Genomic DNA, 26,301 nt, shown 5'->3' with positions numbered 1-26,301 from the left:
CAGCGGCCCCCTGCTGATTACAACCATGCTCTCCACCAGCCTATTCATGGCAGTCTGATCGCCATGAAAAGGCTGGCAGAGAACAAATGCAAGGGCCACAAGGAAGGCCCTGCACTGCTTCCTTGAAATGCGCGCTGTCTGCTGTGTAGACTTCAAGGGTGCTGGTGAACTCTGCGTGCTATAGTATTGCTGCCTGCTCAGTTATGAGCCGGGAACAATGCAGCTGCACCTTTCCTACCGGGCTGACAGGCTGGAATCTTGGTTCCCGCCCATCAGTCCAGTGGGAAAGTAGTTGTAATGTGGCCAGTGTGGAGACTGTCAGCACTTTGGCAGTCTCCTCGTTGGGAGCTTGGCAGTCGGATGTTTCCGAACGCCAAACTTGTAATGACCCCCCCATTGTCAATAGTCTGTACCTGTCTTGGGGTGTCATGTAAGGTTAAACCGCATCTAACTGGTTGGTCTTGCGGGCAATCCAAGAGGCAGTTTTTTTCATGGTTCGTGGGCATCTTCCTCATGATAGCATTTAACGCCTGTGAACTGATTGCTTGTATTGCAACCTGCCTCTGTACTACTGGTCCTGCTAGAGTTGATCTAGTGCTCATTGTTTTCGAGCACAAAATGAATCAGTTTCCTCTATAAAGAGACTGTATAATTCAGAAGCCCTACAACATCAGCAACCAATAGGTTTTCAGGATGTGGAAAAGATGTATATCTGCAAGTACTGCCCATATATCCCCTACATTACTCAGGGGACCCAATCTAAAATGCCTGCACATCAGTGGTAACTCACCAGTAAACCAGTTTTGGTGCTTTTGGTAAGTCAAAGAGATTTCCAGATACCGACATGCCCTATAGTGTGCAGGTGGTGCTGCTGGTTCCCTGAGGCTGTGTCTGAATGCTCAAACTCCACCCATGAGTAAATTATCTGAAAGGCATGCGCTGTGTCTGAAGCTATTATAAATGCAACCACCCCGCATCACACACACCCCTATTCTTGAGATGATGTGTGATTGCTGCTCTGTAATGTATTCCTATTGCAACAGGATCCACCATTTTAACCAAACAGTTTTAACAGACAACCCACAGATTAGGAATAACCTTATAAAAGTAAAGTTTGACAATCCTACAGCAATAGATGCCACTGTATTTCCTATAGGAGGCAACCATGGTTTCTATGGATGTTTCTGTGTATCTGTAAAGATGGGTTTCTTGTGTGTGCATATTTAAAGACTGTTCAAGGATCCAGAAAATCGGAATGCCGACGCTAGTCATCATGTTGAGTAAATTAGGACTTTGGCTAAGCTGTACAAGATTTGCTTTCCCACTCACAGATGCCTGAACTTAATTCAGTGCACTGAAGTACAGGTTTTCTTTTCTAGTCCCATACAGCCCCACTCACTACATAGTTGTTGTGGTGTCCGTGCTTTCTTGGTTACTAGCAGACCCTTCAAAAAAGGGTTCAGTAATTCAGTGGTAACTGAAACTCAATTTAGTTCTTTACATTATCATAAACAAGTACTGTATGGTGGAAAACACTTCAAATGTAAACGTTTTATTTCAGCAGTCTCATGCTGTTGCTTAGCACATGTAAAACAACCACACATAATATTTTTAAAACAGCATTAATGTTAGAAACAACAAGAATAACATGAATATTTCTAACATAATTGAAATGTCATTTGACAACCTAACACCCTAAAGACTACTTCTCTGAGCTATACTATGAGAGCATGGAGTAGCTTTACTTGCATATAGAGTTTCTTAGGATTCAGAGCACTGCATACCTGTTTACAGTAAGAAACTGTAGTTAGCAGCAGCCAGGAGAGAGTGTTCCCTTGAAAGGAAAACAAATGCCAGTTTAGCTTAACTCCTCTCAGACTTTTCTCTGTATCAGCTCTCAGCGTAGGACTGCATGCTGTGGCAGCACAGCAATCTGTTGATCTCTGTCAGAATCTCTGCCAGTGTATTTTGCAATAACCTGGGCGAATGACCTCTCTAATCCAATGGCTACATGATGAGCCTTGTATACTGTTGATCACCGATCTAATCTTACATGAGGAATTTTTGAGGAATTTCTGACATAACCTATGTGTATCAACATACTAGTCTTAGACATATTAGCATAAACAAAAATCGTAAAAATATGTAAATTCAGTGTACACCACTCATTGTTATTAGCTGACCTTGGACTATAGCTAACAAGGCACTTGTCCCAGACTGATGTCAAGTTAGGTGTCTTATTGATGTAATTGTCTGGAAGACTTGACTCCTTTACAGGTTCTTAAAACGATAAGGACAGACTGCATCTACGTCAAAGGTAAACATGCCGATGATCAGGCAGAAAATAGAATCCAGGCTTGCTCAAAATGGAGCCTGGCCTTAGAGTCTGTACTTCACTTATAGATCAGAGGTTCGGTCCCCCAGGCCTGACAATACAAAACTCTAGTGTAGTATGACACTACAGAATTGTAAATGTTTCTTCTGCTTGTCATTTACGGCCTTATTCAGAGTTTGGCATGCACTTGACAGACAACACTTCTGTCCTAATCCACCATCTTAGAAGAAATATAAACTGTGATGCGCTTGTAAAAAGGTAGACAGAAATTCCACACGTTTGTGATGGGGTATTCTATCCGCTGATCTCTAAATAAAGCCCTAAGTCGCTGTACAAAGAAATATGTACTTGCATACCTGCAACTCTTATCCATGGAGTGAAGACAGAAACGTATATAGCACCTTGCTAGAAAGGGGCCTACTTTCCCCTGCAAATTCTGGAAAATTCTGAATCCGTTGGAGTGGGCACACTAATGGAATCCCTTCATGTATCACAACAGCAATCCTATATCTTTTTCTGCTCACTCTTTTGTTTAAGACTTTTTTCTAAGCCTCCTGTGCCAGCTGGGAGCTCTTCTCACTCGCCCTAAAGTCTCTGATAAGGCTATTGATTTATGTCACACTACTAAAATTAAACTGCAATAAAATATATTATTTTGACACTTGTATTATATTTATTACACCAGTGCGTTATAGAATGTGTAGCATTCCTTGTTTTGTTCATGGAAGGTATCTGCGCCAATGTTGAGAGGATCAAACCTTTAGAGGTGGATGAAACCGGTTTTTTGCAACATTCCTTACATGTATTCATTTTATTTTTCAGCTTTTAAGCATTTTGCTTTGGAATACGACGGACAACGTAAAATGTTAACATGCTCTGCATTTGGTGTTCGCCCGTTACCAAATATCACATGGTTTGTTGAAGGTGATTCAGTTGTTGACATCTACGAGAATTTGACGGAACAGGATGACGGTTTAAATTCTCTTGTGAGCAACATTAACATTACCAAATTAACGACATTGTGTATTTGCAAAGTGCAACATGGAAATCTAACATTGACAGGTGTTTGGAATAAAGCAGGTAGGTGCTTTCATGTCTTAGATTAATTGACACTGAGTGAATGGTTCAGTAGAGTTCAGATAACAATGCATATGTAACGTTACTTTTTCTCAGTTGCGGCACATATAAGCACGTCAATGAAAACACATGACACACACACATAGTTTGAATGAAGATGTTCACTTAACACACATTTAACTCATTGCAGCCTGGATTTGGGTAAATAGTTTTTGTTGAAACAAGTGTGCATGAAAAAAAAAAGTGGCATAAACCGTATATGCACATGCGCAAATCGTAATATGCTATTATTACCATTACTGAGACACCAGAGGGACATCATGACTTGCAGTTTTATCTCCTGAGATTCATGCCTCTCTGCACACACAATGGTAACAAATAGCATATTACGCTATACGCATCTATATCTATGGATCTATATATCTATATATATATATATATTACCTAGTGGCTGTAGCCACTAGGTATAGTTAGAACCTAGTTGTCATGGAAAAAACGTTTTTTGTTCTGCAAATGACTTTGGTGCTGTTTGATGTATCTTCACAAACTTTTCTAAAAAACATTGGTGGTCACTTCAGCTGCTATCTGGAAAGTTTTGGGGTGATCTGTCAGAAAGGGGCAACAAAAAGGGGTGTCCCAAAACGTGTTTTCCCCAGTCATTTTTCTATAGGGTTTTTTAACAGCAATAGTGCCGAAACCACTGGACGGAATTACACCAAATTTGGCAAAAAGGTAGCTCTTGGTCCAAAAAGAGGCCTTTTTGTTATTTGCTGTAAATCCATTCCTAGGTTTAGAGAAAATAATGAAAATACAAATTTGTATATATAGGAACGTGAAGGATTCGCAACTCCTTCCAATCTCATGCTGAGATCTGATTGGCTGTCAACACTTCAAAAAGGAAGTGTTGGCAGCCATGTTGGGACTCAGCTTCAGCTGAGTCCCAGAAAAAAGTATTTTAAAAACCCAAAGGAGACAGGGTAGAGTCTCCCTGACCCCTTAGCTCTGGTGCTGGGGTACTGGTAGGACCCCCCCACCAAGAGCAAAAAAGGCATTTTTTTAAAACAATTTTGCAGTGACTCACAGCAGATCAGGTGAAAATAAAATAAAAAAATAAAAAACGTGCTGCCTATTTCCCCAAAGCCCTGGGTACTGCTACCTCCCTAGGGCTAAAAACATTGTGTGCGGGGACCACTTGGCCCCCAGCAGCCCCTGGGACCTCCACCTCCCTGGGGCTTAAATGTAGTTTAATGTGGGGGGGACGTGCGCCCCTTCACCCTGCAACCCGAGGACCACCACACCCCAGGGCACTAAAGACAAACAATGTGGGGGGTGGCTGTGTGCCCTCCCACCCCCGCAAGCCCTGGGGACCGCCATCTCCCCGGGGCTGCAAAAAACATTTGAAGGGAGTCAGTTTTGGACCCCTGCAGCCCCTGGGATCACCATCTCCGAGCTGCGATACTCGTTGGAGAGGTGCCACACGGCCCCCCTCGAGGATTCACTGATGGCCCTGGGGACTGCCATCCCCCATGAGTCGCTCCTGCTATGCCCCACCCCCCGGAAATAGCTGTTTGCTTTTGCTCAGTGGGAGATGAGGCAAAAGCAAGCAGAGCCGTAAAACAGCTCCTGCTGTCAGAAAGCAGAGTTTTCATCTGTCTTCCTTGCATGCAAATATGCGTGTGTGATGCTATTAATTGTGTTTGACCAATGACTTTGTGTTTCACACTGCGCATATTAGTTGCTCAATGTTCACCAGTAGCACATTGTGGCCCATATTTATACTTTTTGACGCTAAACTGCGCTAACGCAGTTTAGCGTCAAAAAATTTAGCGCCGTCTAACGCCATTCTGAAGCGCCATGCGGGCGCCGTATTTATGGAATGGCGTTAGCCGGCGCTAGCAGACCGGCGCTGCCTGGTGTGCGTGGAAAAAAACCACGTAGACCAGGCAGCGCCGGCGTAGGGGGAAAATGGCGTTAGGGCGTCTTAAAATGGGGCAAGTCAGGTTGAGGCAAAAAAATCGCCTCAACCCGATTTGCGAAATTTTTTTCGACGCCCAGACGCCATTTAAATGACTCCTGTCTTAGTAAAGACAGGAGTCATGCCCCCTTGCCCAATGGCCATGCCCAGGGGACTTATGTCCCCTGGGCATAGTCATTGGGCATAGTGGCATGTAGGGGGGCACAAATAAGGCCCCCCTATGCCACCAAAAAAAATTAAAAAAAATAAAAAATTATACTTACCTGAACTTACCTGAATGTCCCTGGGATGGGTCCCTCCATCCTTGGGTGTCCTCCTGGGGTGGGCAAGGGTGGCAGGGGGGGTCCCTGGGGGCAGGGGAGGGCACCTGTGGGCTCATTTTGAGCCCACAGGCCCCTTAACGCCTACCCTGACCCAGGCGTTAAAAAGTGGTGCAAATGCAGGGTTTTTTGCCCCGCCCACTCCCGGGCGTGATTTTTGCCCGGGAGTATAAATACGACGCATTTGCGTCGCCGTCATTTTTTTAGACGGGAACGCCTTCCTTGCATCTCATTAACGCAAGGAAGGCGTTCACGCAAAAAAATTACGCTTTTTGCCCATACTTTGGCGCTAGACGCGTCTAACGCCAAAGTATAAATATGGCGTTAGTTTTGCGCCGAATTTGCGTCGAAAAAAACTACGCTAATTCGGCGCAAACGGAGCATAAATACGGGCCTGTATGTTTTGTTCAGTTTAGCCGCCTATTGGCTTTGACATTGCATTAGCCATTACATTCTGTATTCTGCCTATTGGCTTTGACATGCTGTATTCAGTTTAGCTGCCTATTGGCTTTGACATGATATTAGACATCACATTTTGTATTCAGCTCAGCTGCCTATTGGCTTTGACATGATATTAGACATCACATTTTGTATTCAGCTCAGCTGCCTATTGGCTTTGACATGACATTAGACATTACATTTGATATTTAGGTTAGCTGCCTATTGCCTTTAACATGGAGTTAGTCATTGCAGTTGAGAATCCAAGCGGTATTTTTCCAAGCTATGTTTTTCCACAAGATGAACCAAGCTGTTTTCTTCACACCAGACTAGACCTGATAAGAGAGAGTACATTTGGTGTTTTCCTTTCTGCTCAGGCTTGGGAAGAGGAGAAGTCTAGGAGATCTGGCCAGTCTCCAAAGGCTTGCATAGTTTTTCCGAGTCTGAGAGGAGGGGGCACGCTTTTGTAAGGATGACTCGGGGCTACAGTGAGTTAGATTCGAATCTGCTTGACTTCAGGCTGGAACTAGGCGCCAGTTGCCAGTCTCCCGTTTGGGTAGATAATCTCTTTCTCGCAGTTGACCGGAGTCATCAACTTGCAGACCCCAGAAAGATGAAGCTGAGTTAGGCCCTGCCGCCTTGCTCAAACAGTGATGAATTTAATTTTTATGCTTTGCTTTGAATATATTATCTTTATGCTGTGTACATTGCAACTGAGAAGTACTGTGATATATTTTGTTTTCATTGCTGCAACTACTTTTACTCATTTGAACGTGTGCTTGAAGTCTATTAATTCGTCTCTCAAGAACTTGTGGGTGGGGAAGAATTAACAACAATAAAGGTCTTCTTTGAACTCAGAAGTGCATTCCAGAGAGGTTCTGTAAGCTCTGATACGAGATAAGTAGGAAGGCAGAACATTTTGGTACCAGAAGTGGGGCCGAATTATAGATTTCTACGTGCGCAATTTAAAAGTGTAATTGTTTTTTGTTGTTTAGAGAATTACAGAAGCACGGCAGACCATATTTGAAAATGCATGTGTAGTTAAACTGCCTGATGGTGCTGTGAGAGACATGTTTTCTTGTTGGGATGAAGCATATTTAGAAAATGTGCCTTTTGGAAGCAATGATGATCCTTTTGTTTTTGACAGAAGGGTTTGGATACTTTTATCTGCTTACAGAAAAATGCAGGAGAAATGTAGGCAGTTAGAACATGAAAATAAGAATTTACGTGAGCAAATTAGCCAGAATACATTAATGCAAGATAATGCTGAAATGTATAAAAATGCTGTTTTAGAAGAATCTCTCTTTTCCCATTCCAGTAATGAGGGGGTTAAGACAGCTGTGAGCCAGTCTGAGCTTCCGTGTGAGCCAGGTTTTTTGGCAGTCGAAGTGCATTCCTTAACTGATAACACGGAGGACGGAGCTGAGAATGTGATTTACGAGTTACCATCGCAAAATGCACAAGTAAAATGAAAGATTTTAGAGTTTCTTACTGTTTGCACTAAGCAAGAGACACCGAGTCTCATTAGCTTGTTTGATTTTTGGAAACAGAATAGCCCTCATCTGAGTGAAATCCTAACACTTTGGTATATGGTCACTAGGAAAAGTTATATGCAGCTGCGCGCTTTTGATTTGGCAAATTAAATAATGCAGACTTTAGGTTTCTGCGCAGTGCAAGAGGAAAACACTGATTTACATGTAAATCAGGAACAGGGGAAGAAAAGAGTGCCCCTAGCTAGGATCATACACTGGATCTGGTACCTGCAAGACAGGGCTAGAGTACCACAGGTAAAAGAGTCACCAGTGAAATTGAGTGCATCATTTGAATTCGTGTCCACTGAGGATAAAAAGCATGTTTGTTTGACCAATGATTCATTGACTGAAATGTTGTTTTCTGGCACAGTAGAAGGAACAGCATTGTACAATGTGTGTCAGACTTTAAAGCAAGAGCTGCTTGAGATGTGTCATTTTTACACTGATTCTTGGTTCACTGCCAATGGTTTAGCCGTTTGGTTTTTCACATTGCCTGTACCTAACTGGTTCAATTCCCTTGCAGATGTTAAAGAGAAAATTTCAGAGTCTGAAGTGTTCACCCAGAATTCTGACTTAGTGGGGATGGCTAAGTGGGTGCACCAGAAATGTGAACAGCTGGGAGAAAAAGCCACTTACAGGTGGGCAGAGATGAGAGGGATGCACATTCCCCTAGGTTTGATAAAAATTGTGCAGCACGCACAAGAGAAATCTGTCCCACAAGCAGTCACAGAGCAGTTGGGGAGAGGAAAGTTACCAGGACAGATATGGTAAATTGATCAGTTTTTAGGGCAAGGGATTGCTGCAGATTACCAAGGAAAAATTAAAATTATGCTGATAACTAGAAAAGAATCTGATTCATTCATACAAATTGGAGATAGAATGGCCCAACTTGTCAAAAGTGCAGTGAATGGAGGTTTGGTAAAGAATGAGTCTGCCCCAGCCCTTCTGACAGTGCAAGAAAAGGGAAGCTGTGGTGCAGCAGATAAAAACCTCAGTGCTGAGGTGTGGGTTGAAGCCCCAGATGACCCTCCAGAACCTGCAGAAATCATAATAAAGGGCCCCAAAAACGTCCTGCTGATTATAAAACAGGGAAAAGAGGAAGGGTACATTTCAAATGACAAATGTTATTTGCAAGAAAAGTCATACTTTTTTCTTTTGCAGATCCTACCACGTTTCGCCACTGTCCCTGAGTGTGCTGTGTGGTCTCCCTTCGGGTGTGTGGGGTCGGGGAAGGGACCGAACCCCCAACCTGAACCTGACTGAGTAAAGTGCAAGCACCATGGATCCCTTTTGCGCAAATGGCGCCTTCAGTTCAAGTTCAACTTGTTTGATTACATTCTTCTACTGGAACTAAGCAACCTTAACATTTAACTGTCTGTGTTTTTTCGTGTGGAACTCTGACTTTCACTTACCTTCCAGCAAACCTTTCAGGTGAACCGTGCACCCTTACATGAGTAGAACTCATGCTACTTCAAATTGCTATTTTAGAGACGCTATCATCTCATTCAGAGTATAAAAGTTTCAGTCTTTTCTGTGTAGATGTATCTGATGTGAAAGGTTATGAGATCAATATGCTAATCCACTTCCATTGCTTTACAGTGATTGCTTTTATCATTCAAATCTGACTTGCTGATAATGTTTTTTTTGTGCTGATTTTTTTTGGTTTTTGTTTGAAACAAGAGATATGTGAAACAAAAATTCATTGGTCATAGGGTGGAATGTGATGCTATTAATTGTGTTTGACCAATGACTGTGTTTCACCACTGCGCAGATTAGTTGCTCAATGTTCACCAGTAGCACATTGTATGTTTTGTTCAGTTTAGCCGCCTATTGGCGTTGACATTGCATTAGCTATTACATTCTGTATTCTGCCTATTGGCTTTGACATGCTGTATTCAGTTTAGCTGCCTATTGGCTTTGACATGATATTAGACATTACATTCTGTATTCAGCTTAGCTGCCTATTGGCTTTGACATGATATTAGACATCACATTTTGTATTCAGCTCAGCCGCCTATTGGCTTTGACATGACATTAGACATTACATTTGATATTTAGGTTATTTAACGTGGAGTTAGACATTGCAGTTGAGAATCCAAGCTGTATTTTTCCAAGCTATGTTTTTCCACAAGATGAACCAAGCTGTTTTCTTCACACCAGACTAGACCTGATAAGAGAGAGTACATTTGGTGTTTTCCTTTCTGCTCAGGCTTGGGAAGAGGAGAAGTCTAAGAGATCTGGCCAGTCTCCAAAGGCTTGCGTAGTTTTCCCGAGTCTGAGAGGAGGGGGCACGCTTTTGTAAGGATGACTCGGGGCTACAGTGAGTTAGATTCAAATCTGCTTGACTTCAGGCTGGAACTAGGCGCCAGTTGCCAGTCTCCCGTTTAGGTAGATAATCTCTTTTTCGCAGTTGACCGGAGTCATCAACTTGCAGACCCCAGAAAGATGAAGCTGAGTTAGGCCCTGCCGCCTTGCTCAAACGGTGATGAATTTAATTTTTATGCTTTGCTTTGAATATATTATCTTTATGCTGTGTACATTGCAACTGAGAAGTACTGTGATACATTTTGTTTTCATTGCTGCGACTACTTTTACTCATTTGAACGTGTGCTTGAAGTCTATTAATTCGTCTCTCAAGAACTTGTGGGTGGGGAAGAATTAACAACAATAAAGGTCTTCTTTGAACTCAGAAGTGCATTCCAGAGAGGTTCTGTAAGCTCTGATACAAGATAAGTAGGAAGGCAGAACAGCGTGCAGGAAAGACAGATGAAAACATTGCTCCCGCAAGCAGGGAGCTGCTATTAAAAGCAGCTCCCTGCTTGAGGGAGCAATGCCGGCTCGCACAGGACGTGGGGAGCCGGCTAGGACCGCGGAGGCCTTCAGGCTCCCCCCACGGTCCTGTCACTCTCTTTCTCTTCCATCCATAAAGGGATGGAAGAGAGAGAGAGCGAGAGAAAGAGAGAGAGACAGTCATTGCAGTGGTCTCTCCATGCACTGACGTCACAGACAGCACAGGCAGAAGTCACCTATGGTATAATGGTTAAGGTGTCGGAACTTTACACTGAAAGTTGAGGGTTAAAGTCTACGTGTGCCTGTAGTCATTTTTAGTTTCAAAATCAAAATTTAGGGTTCATAATAAAAGGTGATCTCACTCTTTAGTTGACAAATACATTTTTATGTTTAATATGTCCAGAAATATCTCATTCTAAGTATATCATTCACGAAAAACCTAAAAAACTATCTCTCTCCCTCTCCCTTTCTGTCTCTCAATTTCTCTTTTTCAAACTTTCTCCCACTCACACACCCACTCAGACCCTTAGGCACCCTCTCACAGACCCACTCACTCACCCACTCACGGACCCACCCAAACCCTCGTTCAACAACACATAGCCCCACACACACACTCTCTCACAGACCCACTCATGCTCCCACTCACAGACCCACAAAGACCCTCGTTCACCCACAGATAGCCCCACTCACACCCTCACACACCCATTTACAGACCCACTCAGAGACTCATGCACCTACTCACAAACCCACTCACACTCGCACACACCCACTCACAGACTCACTGGAACCCTCACGCACCAACTCACAGATCCACCCATACACTGACACACCCATTGAGACAATGATACACCCACCCTCACCCCCAGACACTCATGTACCTACTCACAGACCCACTCACACTCTTGCACACACATGCACTCACAAACCCACTTAAACCCTCACACACCCTCTCACAGACCCACACAGCCACTGACACACCCACTAAGACACTGATGCACCCACTCTCACACCCAGACACTCTCACAGACACTCTCACTACCAGATACACTCTCTCAAACTTATTCTCACAGCCAGAGAGACTGGCCACGGCCAACTCCCGCCGCGCACGGCCAAAGGGCCATGCACCGAGTTGGGTGGTTAGGGGAGTTGGCCGCAGAGTCTTGCTGCAGACCTTGCCCTGCGGCCAACCGCCACACCGCACAGTAGAAGGCCGTGGGCGACGGTGGTTGGATGAACATACAGTAATGAAAATTACTTTACGTTAGAAAAACTATAGAAATTCACTGAAAAAAACAAAAGGTTACACCAACGTTATAGTTGGGAAATAGAATTTAAAAAAAAAAAAATCACTTTAAAAACCAAAGGTTACAGTGACTGATATAACGTGTACACGCCACTTTGAGTTTTTTGATATACTCACAACTACGTCGGTATTGAGATAGAGAAGAAAGGAGCTACACAGTGCATGAGAGTGTTGAAACACTACATCTATGGAAGAATATCGCAAAGTAAGAAGTACGAAGAGCTTTTGGTCACATGACGAAACACATGTTGGCTGAGTTGGATGGAATTGAAGAAATGATGCAATAAATACAAGAGGATTTGTCACTTGTGAAACTACGGATATGAACTTTATTTATGTACACAAGTGCCTTGGAGAGTGTTGATTACGTTTTTCCTTGAGGAATTTTGGGGGAGTAGGGTGATTTCTTCCCTTCCAGCAGCACTGTGAGAACTTTGCTGCTATAGAATACTTGGGTGTGACACTAGCGAGCGCCATTCCTTATTAAAAACACCCTGCTGTATTTATTTATACAGGGACGTTATAGTTACGATCACATTTGAAACGTACAAGACCATAGAAATTCATCTGTTAAAGTTAGAGTTATCTCAAGTAACTATAACTTGTGCCCGAAGGTAACTATAACTCGCACCCTCACCATGCACTGCTAATTATCCCAAAAAAATGTTTGAGGAAAAAAACTGCAAAATCCGATATAGGGAACCAGAGAGATTAATTTTGAAAGATTAATCGTAAAACTAGCGCTTGGAAGCAAATAGTGCTCAAAGGGTTGAAAAACGTAAGGATGTACTGGACAGGGACAAAGGCCAGAGTTCAGGCCACCCATGATGTAACACTTTCAGAAGTGTTTCTTGATTTAGGAAAGTGTTCCACAGCACCAGCCAAGGATTCAGAGGTTATGGTTTGCTTCTTGGGGTCTAGGGCTACAACTCTCACAATGCACCTCTTCAACTTATGGAGCTTGTTACAACACTTGCTTCAAACTTCTGCATCTTCTTCCAGAGGTCCTTTTGTGTCATTAAAGTGTCCAAAAACTTGATCTAAGGTTCCAGAAGGTCTGAGTTGCTCCTTGGGAGTTGGGACTACAATTCACAGAATGCACATGGTCAGAATCCTCAAATGGACTCTGGAAGTTGGTCAGCTGGGCTTCTCTTGCAGAACTTGATGCAGGGAACTCTGGTCAGCTCCTTTTGTACCTGTAACTTACAGGGAGTCCACTCCTGGAGTTGCAGAAGCAAGGCAAAGTCCTTTTCTTGGTGAAGCCCAACATGTGCAGCTGATGCATTCCTTGTGAGGGCAGACCAGGGTTTCAGCAGGGCAGTCCTTCTTCTCCAGTATCTTTTTCCAGCAGGGACAGCTCTGTCATATTTCTCCTTATTCCTGGGTGGGAACATGGGGGTTGTACGTCTGTCCAATGTGGTGCAGGCCACCACCCTCTGGGGTGACCACTTCCTGTGAAGTGTGGCAAAAATCAATCTCAGAAAGCAACATTCTCTAAAAATCCAACACGGAGAAAATTCCTCTTTTTAAGTTAGATCTGGCTGAGTCTACCCACTGGTGCAGCTAAGTATCCCTAACACACCTCTGTCTGCCCCACTCCTAATCTAATCCCTGGGGCCCCCATCTGTCTGGGGAGAAGGAAATGGGGGAGGTCCCGTTTCTGTCCCAAGTGGCTTTCCCTTCAGTTTTGCTACTCTGTCATCTGCTGCAGCAGTTCTCCTCCCACCATATGCTTCGTTTGTCTCAGCTCAGGCCACTTCACACCTCATTAGGGTAGCCTGGCTCAGGCTGCCAGAGGCTGACCAATCAGGAAAGGCCACTACAGGGCTGAATTAGTTAACTTTTAGAATGAGTTCTAAAACACTTTCCCTGTGATAGTTATATTAAATTCAACATTGCCAAGTTGTGGATGCATTATAACAGTTTATTTCGTACCAAACTTAATTTATTTAGTTCATTTCTATTGGAAATAAGAATGCATTATTTTAAAATAAAGTATCCCAACGTTGCCAATGACACCCATTGACTACAATGGGGAAAACAAATTTGATTGTTTTTTCCTCACCAGTACATATAAAACATCTTTTATAAAGTCCCTTCTTATATTTACACTGCATCCAACCCTTGGGACACCTAGTGGAGGCTGTAGTGGTAACTTGAATGCAAAGATAAGGTAGTTTGAAACTTTGGAAGCACTTTTAATTCCAAAGTCGAATTTCGGGTTAATTTCAACTTAAAACCAGCCATCAAGGCAGGCCTGTCTTTACAATGACATTGGACACTACAGCAGTGCACCTATGGGTGCATTAACTATACTGGGCCCCCTTAACCTACATGCCCTACCATGTACTAGGGACTTACAGGTTGGTTGCCTCTGGGTGGAAGAAGCGGAAGATTCTGCAACAATAGAAGATGCCAGGAACTTCTCCTTTGCAAAGAAGATGTACCACAGCGTGCTGGAGGATGCCGAGTTATTTCCATGCAGAAATACTACAAACAAGCCTTGCTAGCTGCAAAAGTCATGGTTGAAGAAATGAGTGCTGCCTGGGCCCAGGAAGGACCAGGAGGTCACCCCTTGGAGGAGGAGACAGAAGGGGTAGTCAGCAACACAAAGAGCCCATGCAGAAGCAGGCAATACCCGCAGAAGAACTTGAACACAGGTTCAAGAAAACTGAGCACGGCAGTCATCTCAACACTACAAAGGAGGGTCCCACGAAGTCGGAGGTCAACTCAGCGAGTTGAGGAATGCAAGACGATGTGCTGGGGACCTGGGCTGTGCTGTGCACAGGAGATTTCTTCTTGGCTTCCAGTGCAGGGTAAAGGCAGACAGCCCCCAGAGCATGCACCACCAGGAAACAGTCGAGAAAGCTGACAGGATTAGGTGCTACAATGTCGCTGGTAGTCTTTTTGCTACTTTGTTGCAGTTTTGCAGGCGTCCTGGAGCAGTCAGCAGTCGATCCTTGGCAGAAGTCGAAGAGGGAGATGCAGAGGAACTCTTGTGAGCTCTTGCATTCTTTATCTGACGAGAAGCCCACAGGAGAGACCGTAAATAGCCCTCAGAGGAGGATTGCCCACCTAGTCAGGTAAGCACCTATCAGGAGGGGTCTCTTACATCACCTGCTGGCACTGGCCACTCAGAGGCTTCCATTTTGCCTTAACACCTCTGCATTCAAGATGGCAGAGGTCTGGGACACACTGGAGGCGCTCTGGTCACCACCCCTGGGGTGGTGATGGACAGGAGAGTGGTCACTCCCCTTTCCTGTGTCCAGTTTCGCACCAGAGCAGGGCCTGGGAGATCCCTGAACCAGTGTAGACTGGCTTATGCAAGGAGGGCACCATCTGTGTCCTTCAAAGCATTTCCAGAGGCTGGGGGAGGCTACTCCTCCCCAGCCCTTAACACCTATTTCCAAATGGAGAGGGTGTAACACCCTCTCTCAAAGGAAATCCTTTGTTCTGCCTTCCTGGGACTGGGCTGCCCGGACCCCAGGAGGGCAGAAGCCTGTCTGTGGGTTGGCAGCAGCGGTAGCTACAGTGAAAACCCCAGAGAGCTGGTTTGGCAGTACCCGGGGATGCATGGGATTGGCACCCCAATACCAGATTTGGCATGGGGGGACAATTTCATGATCATAGACATGTTACATGCCCATATTTGGAGTTACCATTGTGAAGCTACATATAGGTATTGACCTATATGTAGTGCACGCGTGTAATGGTGTCCCGCACTCACAAAGTCTGGGGAAATTGCCCTGAACTATGTGGGGGCACCTTGGCTAGTGCCAGGGTGCCCTCACACTTAGTAACGTTGCACCTAACCTTCACCAAGTGATGGTTAGACATATAGGTGACTTATAAGTTACTTAAGTGCAGTGTAAAATGGCTGTGAAATAACGTGGACGTTATGTCACTCAGGCTGCAGTGGCAGTCCTGTGTAATATTGGTCTGAGTTCCCTATGGGTGGCAAAAGAAATGCTGCAGCTCATAGGGATCTCCTGGGACCCCAATACCCTGGGTACCTATGTACCATATACGAGGGAATTATAAGGTTGTTCCAGTGTTCCAATTAGAATTGGTAAAATGGTCACTAGCCTGCAATGACAATTTTAAAGACAGAGAGAGCATAAGCACCGAGGTTCTGATTAGCAGAGCCTCAGTGGCACAGTTAGGCACCACACAGGGAACACATTCAGGCCACAACTGTGAGCACTGGGGTCCTGGCTAGCAGGCTCCCAGTGAGACAGGCAAAAACAAACTGACACACAAGTAAAAATTATGGGTAACATGCCAGGCAAGATGGTACTTTCCTACAAGGGGTGTCTTTCTCCTGTCCCTCTGCGAGTTTGAATAGAGAGGTGCCCATCTCCTCTATCCCTAACTTTGCTAGCTTACCCACAAACGTTACCAAGCACTTGAGTAAACCCACCATGACCAACAGGATCAGTGGATCCCCTTTGCTTTTGAGTATGGGGTCTGCCTCTCATGCCAAGTGCAGTGCTGCCATGAAGGCTAGCACCCAGAAGAGGCTACTGGCAGCTGTCAGAATCCAGAACCACACCCTAAGCTCTCCACTAACAAGTGGGTGATCTGCTTTAGGGGCAACTGTGGGATCCTGGCATCTTTCTTGCTGTTCAGAGTGGGGGGGCTACACATCCTGTGCAAGACACCCTTTCTCCACGCTCCCTTCTGTCAGTGTAGAGGCAACACCCTGCAGCTGAACAGCTGCCTGAGTACCCAGGGCTTCCTGGGGGTCAGGTGAAGCCCTCTGGGAGGTCATTGCCCAAGATACAAGGTAAGCGGAGGTCAGGACTGACCACCACCTTATACCAGCCAAGGGTATCCTCCCTCTCTAGGGGCACTATGGCTACAGGTTTGGTTGTGACCCCACCTGGGGCTACCCTGACCCTCCTGGTTTCTTCTGGCACATACATGTCTGGGGACACCAGCCTGTCACTCAGTATGGTGTGATTGCTGCATGTGGTCCCCAGGATAGTGGTAGGGATCCCATTCACCAGAAGGGAGTGAAAGTGCCCTCTTTCACCCACAGGGATCACCGGCTTACCATCTGGACCAGTCTCCCCAGCACAATGCTAAGAGAACCTCGTCATCTGAGGAGTCCTCCTCTATGGCTACACTGGGCAGCCCGTGCTAACCACCTTCTTGGGATTGACTGCATCACCTCTGAAGTGACCTGTCTGCTGACAGTCAAAACAGGCCCTAAGATATTTTTAACTCTGATTCTCCCTGCCTCTGCTGATCAGAATGGTAGTGGGTTCTACTCTCCTTCCACCTCCCTCCTCAGGTTTGTTGTGGACCAGACCCCCTCCCTTCTTAGAGTCTCCCCCTGATACTTGATAAATATTCTGGTTCTCAATCACTCATCAGCTGCCTCTCCCAAGTCGCCGGGACTAGACAGGTTAGAGTCCATCAGACTGGTGTAACTTCTCTGAGATACAGTTAGTCAAGTTGTGTTCCTTCATGATCAAATTGTGTTTACTTTGTTGCCCTGTATCCAGCCCTCTAGTGCCTTAACTGAGGTGTCCACAAAGTCAACCCAGGACTGGGTATTGACCTTCTGGGTGTCCCTAAACCTTATCCTGTTCTACTGTGGGGGTAAGACCAGACTTCTGGATGAGACATCTCTTCATATTTGGATCGGACTCTGATTCATCCTCCCCTAGGGTCTGAAGCCTATCCCTCCCAGATACTGGGATCAGTTCCCATTGAAGTGAACCCCAGTACTGAGGTCTAACATTTCTCATTCTGAAAGCCCTCTCAAAGGCTGTCAGCCACTTGTCAATGTCATCACCCTTTTGGTAGTTAGGGAGAAACCCCTTGGGTAGTCTGGGACAAACCCCACCACCCCGGACACCTCAAACTCTACTGCCACCATCTCTCCGCTCTCCTCTTGCACACTTCTTCTTCTCCAGGGACAATGTCTCTACCTCTAAAGCTATGTATGCTAACTGGGCCTGAAGTTCCTTCTGCCTGAGGACCAGTTCTGCTTATTCTTGGGTTGATACTACAGATCCTGCACCCCAACTATCTCGGGAATGGGCCCTGATGTCTGAAGTAAGGGACATGTGATCATCATCTCACTCCCTTTCTATCACTGAGGCTTTCTCTGTTTCCACTAGGCACTGCCCAGGCTTCAAGGGACCTAACCATCTCTGCCTTCCCACGTTGTTAGCAGCAGGTACACCCCTCTTTCTGCATAACATCTTAAGCTCAGCAGCAGTGAGTGTGGGTAGGCTATCCAGATCAAGCTCCATGGAATCCCTAGATTTGGGTTACAAAAAAACTTTGGGACGAATTGGTCAGAACAATTTAGAAAAAAAATCAAGTAAACAAAAAATAATTAGTCCACACTCGAAAAATCCAAAATATTTTTCTCTAAGTCAATTTGGAGTATTTTTATTTTGCTTCACTTAAACGCTGAATGGTGATATCAAACAAAAGTACTGGATCCCACCACTGCACACCAGCAATGTTGGAGGTGGATTATTGGTAAGGGCAGGTAGAAACCTACACTTAGCAATAGGCCACAAACCCCTATTAGGTCCAGTCAAGGTCTCAATAAATTAATCCTTGCTCAACCCTTGGTAACTTGGCCCACAAGCAGTACGCTTAACTTGAGATACTGGTGTGTAAAGCATTTAATATCAACTAAACAGTGAATAAATAAAACACAACACACAATAAAAACCCAACAACAATTTATAAATATACTGTAGGAAACATTTTTATCTTTGAAATGACACCAAAACGACAACAATCCAATGTAGGGGACCAGAGATATGAATTTCTAAAGAATAAATGTAAAAATTTGCTTTCTAGTGCTTAAAAAGAAAAAGCACCAACTGGGATATCTGGATGCGCTTGACGGGAGCAGAGTCAAAGTTTAAGGCTGACCGCGATGGAGCCCAAGTTGGATACACTGAACTGTAAGCCTCGGCCCTAGGACCACCAGCCTCGCAGTGACAGTTGCAGTATGACTGCCACATTACAACCCTGACAAGCGGTCCTGCCTGGAGACCACCTGACTTTTTTTTTTTTAACCATAGACTGAGCATTTTTTATTTTGCCAATAACTTTGGCACCACTTGACAAAAAAGTTTTAACTATAACTACCTAGTGGCGACTGCCACTCGGTAATATATCTATATCTATATATATGTATAAATATATGTCTATGTATATCTATATATACGGTACGTGAGCAAGGCTACGGCTGAAACGCGTTGTATTGGGAGGAAGCAATTGGTATTAAAGTACATTTTGACCTCAATTTGCTGACCGGGCATTCGTCTATATATTACTGGAGGAATTGTATTTATATATATATAGAGAGAGAGATGTATATATATATATATAGAGAGAGACATATATATAGAGAGAGAGATAGTGATGCGCATAGTGTAATATGCTATTTGTTACTATTGTGTGTGGGTAGAGCCATGAGTATGAGTCTCAGGAGATGAAACTGCAAATGGGTTATATATATATATATATATATATATGGCGTAATTAATTTTCTTTTTGCGATCACCTACAAAATTAAAGAACGGCATTTTTCAACTACATGGCTTTCTAAACCAATATTTATGCTACGAATAAACCCCGGATTGCTTCACAAACATGCCTCCGTGTCACTAGGTGTTGAAGAGACTGTGTGGAGATGCGCGCACACAAACTCACACACACACGCACTGATATATATATATATCAAAACAAATCCCTTTCAGGGATAGATGGTTAAACCTTTGTTATAGTTATAAACATTACTTACTCTTCCTATACAGTAAAATGTTAAAATGCCAAAGTTACAGTCATACCTTACAGTTATTATTTACGCACCAGTTTAAATGAATATAACTTTTTTCTTTGAATGTCAATATTTTTTTTAATTTTTATTAAAAATGTGTCCCAAATCATAGAGTTTACAGTCATCGAGTGGAGTGTGGTGCAGTAACTAGCGTACAGTAGAATAGCATACATTGGAGTGGTGTTGAGTGGAGTTGCGTAGAGTAAGAACATTGTAGAGCAGTGTGGGGTACAGTGGTATGTGCTAGAGTGGAATGGTGTACAGTGGAATGGAATAGAATGGAGTGTGGTAGAGTAGATTGAAGTGGAGTAGTGGTGTGGCATACTGTACAGAGGAGTAAGTTGTTATATAGTGCAGTGGTGTGATGTATAGTACAGTGGCAGGGAGTGTAGCAGAGTGGACAGGCATAGTGTAGACTTGAGTAATGTGTTATAAATTGGAGTGGCTTCTTGTACAATATAGTGAAGTTGTGTGTCGTAGAGTGTTTGTGGGTATTGTAGAGTGTTGTACAATAGAATGGAGGGGCATAGAGTGGAGTAGATGTTTGTACAATATAGTGAAGGGGAATAGAATGGAGTACAGTGTTGAATAGTGGCACACAGTGTAGAAGAGTCTTGTAGAGTCTAGTTGCATAGACTGGAGTTGAGGGTGATACAGTGGGGTGGTGTAGTGGTGTATGTTATGGTGCCATAGAGTGGGGCAAAGTGTTGTGCAGTGGAGTATAGTGAAGTGGAGTCCAATCGAGTGGCGTACCATAGAGTGGGATAGCAAGTTCTAGAGCACAGTGGCATGAAATGTTGTACAGTGGAGTGGTGTGGAGTAGACTACAGTGGAGCACAGTATGGTAGAATGGATTGAGATAGACTGTCATACAGTTGAGTGGTATAAAGTAGTGTACAATAGAATGGTGTAGAGTGCAGTAGCAGAGTACAGTGGAATAGTGTCTCCTAGAGTATGTGAACTGAGGTGGAGTGGCATGTAAGGAGTACAGTGTTGTAGTGTGCCATAGATTGAAGCAAAATGTTATGTCCTGGTAGTTAGAGAAGTACATTGTAGTGCTATCCAGAGGCATATAGTGTGGTACAATGGAGGGCGTAGGCTTTTGAGTGGAATATAGCATTGTTGAGCGGAGCACATTGAAGTGGCATGGTGTGTATTTGGGTAGATTGAAGTGGTGTAGAACGGATTATCTTAGAGTGTAGTGGCATAGAGTAGAGTGGCGTACAGTGCAATAATGTGCAGTTAGGTGGCATACACTGGAGTGCTGTATAGTGAAGTGGCATCAAGTGTAATACTATAGAGTGGAGTGGTGTAGAGTGGAGGTATGTACAGTGTAATAGCGTACATTTGAGTGCTATAGAGCACAGTTGCAAAGAATGGATCAGCGTGTACTGGCGTGAGGTACAGCATAGTGGCATACAGTAGAATGGCTTACAGAGGAGTGGGGTAGAGAGGAGTGGCATACAGTGGAATAGCATTGAGTGGAGTGGCATACATGGGAGTAGCATACAGTGGAGTGGCACACAGTGGACTAGAGTGTATTAGACTAGCATACACCAAAATAGCATGCAGTGAAGTAGCGTAGAGTGCAGTGGCATACAGCAGATTGGCATACACTGGTGTGGTATAAGCTGGAGTGGCATAGATTGGAATAGCATAGAGTGGAGTGCCATAGAGTTCAGTGGTATAGAATGGAGTGGGTTACAGGGGATTAGCGTACAGTGGAATAGTACACAGTGGGTTGGCTTATAGTGCAGTGGGTTACAGTGGAGTGACAGAGTTGAATAGTATAGAGTTGAATGGCATAGAGTGTAAGTGGGTACAGTGGAATAGCCTACAATGGATTGGGTTAGAGTGGAGCGGCATACAGTAGAGTGGCACAGAGTGGAATACAATGCATTGGAGTGTTGTAGAGTGTAGTGGCACAGAGTGGAGTGGTGTACAGTAGAATATTTTACGGTGGAGTGTTATAAAATGGAGCCTGGTGAGGGTAATAGAGTACAGTGGAGTAGTGTACAGTGTAGTGGCATACAGTGGATTGGCGTACAGAGAAATGAGGTACAGTGGAATAGCGTAGAGTGGACTCGCATACAATGTAGTGCCATACATTTGAGTGACATAAATAAGAGTGTCCTGCAGTGGAGCAGCATACAGTGGAATGGTGTACAATAAAGTGGTAGACATTGCAGTGGCATAGAGTGGAGTGTGGTAGAGTGGATGGGCGTGCAGTGGAATAACATACAGTGCAGTGGCTTAGATTGGACTGGCGCAGAGTGGAGTGGTAGAGAGTGGACTGGTGTAGAGTAGAATAAGGTATAGTGTAGTGGCATACAGTCAAATAGTGCAGAGTGGAATAGTTTATACTGGTGTCGGCTAGAGTGGAGTAGCATAGAGTGGAATAGCTTAGAATGGAGTGGGATAGAGTGGACTAGCATACAGTAGAGTAGAGTGGAATGTTATAGAGTAGAATACCATGCAGTGGAGTATTGTAGAGTGAAGCAGGATTGAGTTAGTGGGGTAGACTGTAGTGGCATGCAGTGTAATAGCACTCTATGAAATGGTATAGAGTAGAGTAGAGTGTTGTAGAGTGGAGTGGCATACAGTGGAGTAGCGTAGCCTGTAGCAGCATACAGTGAAGTGGCATAGAGTGGAGTGGCACAGAGTGGAGTTGGGTACTGTGGAGTAGTGTGTAATGGAGTGGTTTATAGTGTACAGTGGATTTTCAGAAAGTGGAGGGTGTATAGTGGAGTTCTGCATTGGGAAGTGGTGTGGAGTGGCGTACAGTGGAATAGCATACAGTGCAGTGATGTACACTGAAGTGCCATACAGTGAAGTGCCATAGACAAAAAAGACTAGAGTGTAGTGCCAGAGTGCAGTTCTGTACAGTAGAATAGCATACAGTAGAGTGGCTACAGGAGAGTGACATAGATTGGAGGGACATACAGTAGAGTGGCATAGACTGTAGAGTCATAGAATGGAGTGGTTTAGAGTGTAAAAGCATAAAGTGGAGCGACGTAGAGTTAAGTGGCATATATTATAGTGGTGAAGAGTTGAGTGGCATACAGTGGATTAATGTAGAGTAGGGCAGTGTATAATGGAGTGACATAGAGTGGCGTGGCAGAGAATGTAATAGCTTAGAATGGAGTGGCATAGATTGGGGTGGTGTAGAGTAGTGTGGTAATTGAAACAGTTTTAGAGTGAAAATGTGTGAATGGATATAGATGTAATGTTCCTGGAATATGCATTATGAGGTGTAAATGATAATGTTGGTATTATGTGTAAATACTGTAAGTAGCGTTAAAGTTATAAGTTTTACACAACTTAGTTATATATTGTGCTGTATACATATGCATTTGAGAAGGCAGTATGTGATTGGTTTATGGCTTGATTTACCAAACGTAAGAGACAGCCATGTAGTTTTTTAGCAAGGTTTGGCTGTATTTCGCATTTTTCATTCCGCTGGGCTCTGGGTTTGGGCCTTAGATATTGGTAAGTAGTAGATCTTATTGCTATTCCCTAACCAATTACCACTTTATGAAAGCGGGATTAAGTAGAGGAATGTGTTTATAATTTTCTATGTTTTTGTGCAGTAGTTTAGGGAGAACTGTGCATTTTTTCCTTTTGTTTAAGTAGTGAAGTAATTTGTAGGTATACTGCTGTACTGTATATACTTTTTTTTTGCATAATTATACCAGTTAAAAATAGGAAATACACTGTAGTACACTATATTGGAAAATATAGTGTAGTACAGTGTATTTTTAATTTTTGAACATTTTTAAAATGTATTTAAGTACCACAGTACTCCAGAGGCAGCACTGCGTATTCCCGACTTTTTAAACAAAAATACACGAAATTGTAAATATTTTCCCTATCTATTATAACTGTAATAAAGTGGTAATAGGTAGGGGAAAATATCAAACCTAACACAGTCAAAGTGTACCTAAACAACATGGCTGCCTTCAACTTTTGTAAAGGCAGTCACTAGCCACCCATTTAATGACTGTCATTGCTATATCCTCCGGTATTTCTGTATTTCAAGGAAATACTGAAATTTTTTATGAAAGTACCACAACATCGGATATCACTAAGTTAAAATGGCTTATAACCTAAAAAATACCTATCCTACTTACCTGTAGTATCCAAAAGGATCATCATAATATGTAATCCTGTCAAATTTCATCGAAATGTGTTAAGCTGTTTTCACACTACACGAGATACAAAAGTCTATGGAAAATACGTTCGAGAAAAAGTGCCTTTTGGGACCTCCCTTTTCTCTTTGCACCCCTTGATCATTCACCATGAAATTTCCAATCCTCTGCCAATGTAAAACAAATTTATAGGACTGGAAAATTTCATGGAGAATCATCAAAGAGGGGCAAAGTTATTAGCAACCAAAATTCAGAGGAATTCCTATGCTTGGGAATTGTAACTCTAACTACAGCGTGGCTACTACCACTCTGTAATGTATATTTATATATATTCAGTGAAAAAAAACAAAGGTTAAATAAATGTTGAGTTTCAGTGACAATGTAATGTTTAAAACATACAAAGCTATTGAAATTCACTAGTCATAGTTATTTCTGGTTACTAGAAATCATGGCCTAAGGTAGCTATAACTCGTGTCCTCTCCATGCACAGTTTTCTTATAAACCATTTAAATGCAAATTTTGCAGTGATAGTATCAATGATGTCATTGAAGATTTTGTGAGTGATGTAGTCAGCAGTGCATGGCGCTAGCGGAAGATCAGTGTTCATGTGTTGACAGCCAATTACATTACTCCAAGAGATCTTTCGGGTCAGTGAATTCTCCATGGCGTACTATACACAAAGTTACAAAGATAATAAGCAACAATTGCTCAAAACTACTAAATGTATTTACGCCAAATCAAAAAAAGCGCTCTTTCCGGAACAAGATCTAGCTTTCTGCCAAATTTGGTATAAATCCATTGAGCATTTGGACTGTAGCTCTGTCTAAAGTTCCAATGATAGATAAATAGGGAAAACTCATTTTGGGACCCCCCTTTTTTCTAAACCTGTGGTTCGTGATTAAACACACAATTTTTCAGGAAGGAGCTGAGGTTAAACCATTTCTTGGACAGTTTATGATGATTCGTCACACGGCATCAAAGATATAAACGGACTAAAAAATGCATTTCCAATGGAAGGACAATCCTAACAATAACTACCTAGGTTGCCAGAGGTCGCCACTAGGCAGTAATAGTTAGGTCAGGGTTTCCATAGGAAATGCCTTTTTTGCTTTGCTAATCACTATGGTGCTGTTTAACGAATCTTCATGAAACTTTTTTTAAAAAGTGCTCTTTTTTGGCTTGTTTGTGCATTGAAAGTTTTGGGGTGATATGTCAAGAGGGGGCTGTGCTTTTTGTGGTTTGGTGTAAATCATTCTGTAGCTTTTTGAGAAATTAAGTTTTAAATATATTTGTATATCTGGATGGTTAGAATTGACGAATTCTTGCGAGAGTCCCTTGAACCCAATTTAAAAAAACTGAGATTTCTGATTGGCCTAGGGAGCATTTTTCCCTTGTGCTAATTCGCTCCTGCAGGAGTCAGACTCACGTGGGATCAAGCGTTCTGATTGGCTGGGCCTCTATACATAATTAAGGGGAGGACATGCATGGCCTCCATGCCCTGAGTCCACTGGTGATACCAGGGAACAAGTCCCTCCAGGTTGAATTTGTAAATAATGGGAGGGGGCCACACAGCTTCCTTCCTGAGCTTGTGAAGGCCCTGAGGACCCCATATCCAGGGGCCATTTAAAAAAAAAAAAAAAAAAAAAAGGATGGAGTTGCACAGAGTGCAGAATTTTCATATAGATAATAATCCTGTTTATTGATTGTCCAGCACAAAAAGAAGAAACAATAAGTAAATCAAAAACGCCATACCTTATGATATAAGTGTCACTCATTTTTCCCACACATTATTGGTGATTCTTTGCGAACAGCATGTCTACAAGCAGTCAGTAACCAAGGAATAAAGTAAACAGAAAATAATGCCAGAATAAAAGCAAAAGAGAATAGAACTAAAAAGTGAAAAACAATTAAAAAGAAAAATAAGAACAAGGAAGAAAATTAATTCACACTAAAATGGTAGGTAATATACGTATAATCACCTTAATGGCAAACTAACTTGAAAAAGCAATAGGCTATAAGTATACCAAAGTATCATAAATTATAGAACCGGAGGGTAGAAAATTCAGATTTGCCCATACCAATCAAGCATCAGGCTGGCCAATAGATTCATAATGTGCTGCACACGTACTTAATCCATAATGATCTTACTGAAGTCCTTATCCAATAGTTTATGAAAGATAAAAAATACAAAAATTAATTCTGAAAACTGTTATCCTTCGCCAACTGTCATCCGAAAAAACAAAAAACGATGTCATGCCTAAAACAAGAAGAGAGTCAAGAGCAAATTTAATGAAAGACTTGCCACGAAGTTTGACACCATGTAAAAATTAGCAGAAAGCTACACATGCTATCAAGTAAGCGTAACTAGACATGAATAAGAACGACTGTCTATAAATGAAAAAACTAATACTATAATTAGAAGCCCCCCAACTATATTGAATGTCCGTCTATCAAAAACGAAGACGGAGTAATAGCCAAGGATTGCCCATGACTTCGGAAACTTACCGCAAAATGTAAAGGTTGCCAGCGCTCACAATACCGAGCGCGAGCAAAGTAAACCGAGT

The 26,301-nt window shown here is 43.2% G+C and overlaps 1 protein-coding gene across 4 annotated transcripts in view; it reads left to right on the top strand.

The window, feature by feature from the left end:
* Window positions 1-26,301, top strand: part of HHLA2 (HHLA2 member of B7 family) — a 1,624,464-nt gene that overhangs the window by 1,019,770 nt on the left and 578,393 nt on the right. For all 4 annotated transcript variants that reach the window (XM_069204789.1, XM_069204791.1, XM_069204790.1 and 1 more), the window contains one exon: window positions 3,158-3,415. In XM_069204789.1, the coding sequence (XP_069060890.1) occupies window positions 3,158-3,415 (258 nt within the window). The remainder of the gene's footprint in view (window positions 1-3,157; window positions 3,416-26,301) is intronic.

The sequence above is a fragment of the Pleurodeles waltl genome, chromosome 8 (genome assembly GCF_031143425.1).
Source record: "Pleurodeles waltl isolate 20211129_DDA chromosome 8, aPleWal1.hap1.20221129, whole genome shotgun sequence".
Lineage (NCBI taxonomy): Eukaryota > Metazoa > Chordata > Amphibia > Caudata > Salamandridae > Pleurodeles > Pleurodeles waltl.
Note: the sequence above shows the minus strand (reverse complement) of the source record. Positions and strands in the feature narration are given on the sequence as shown.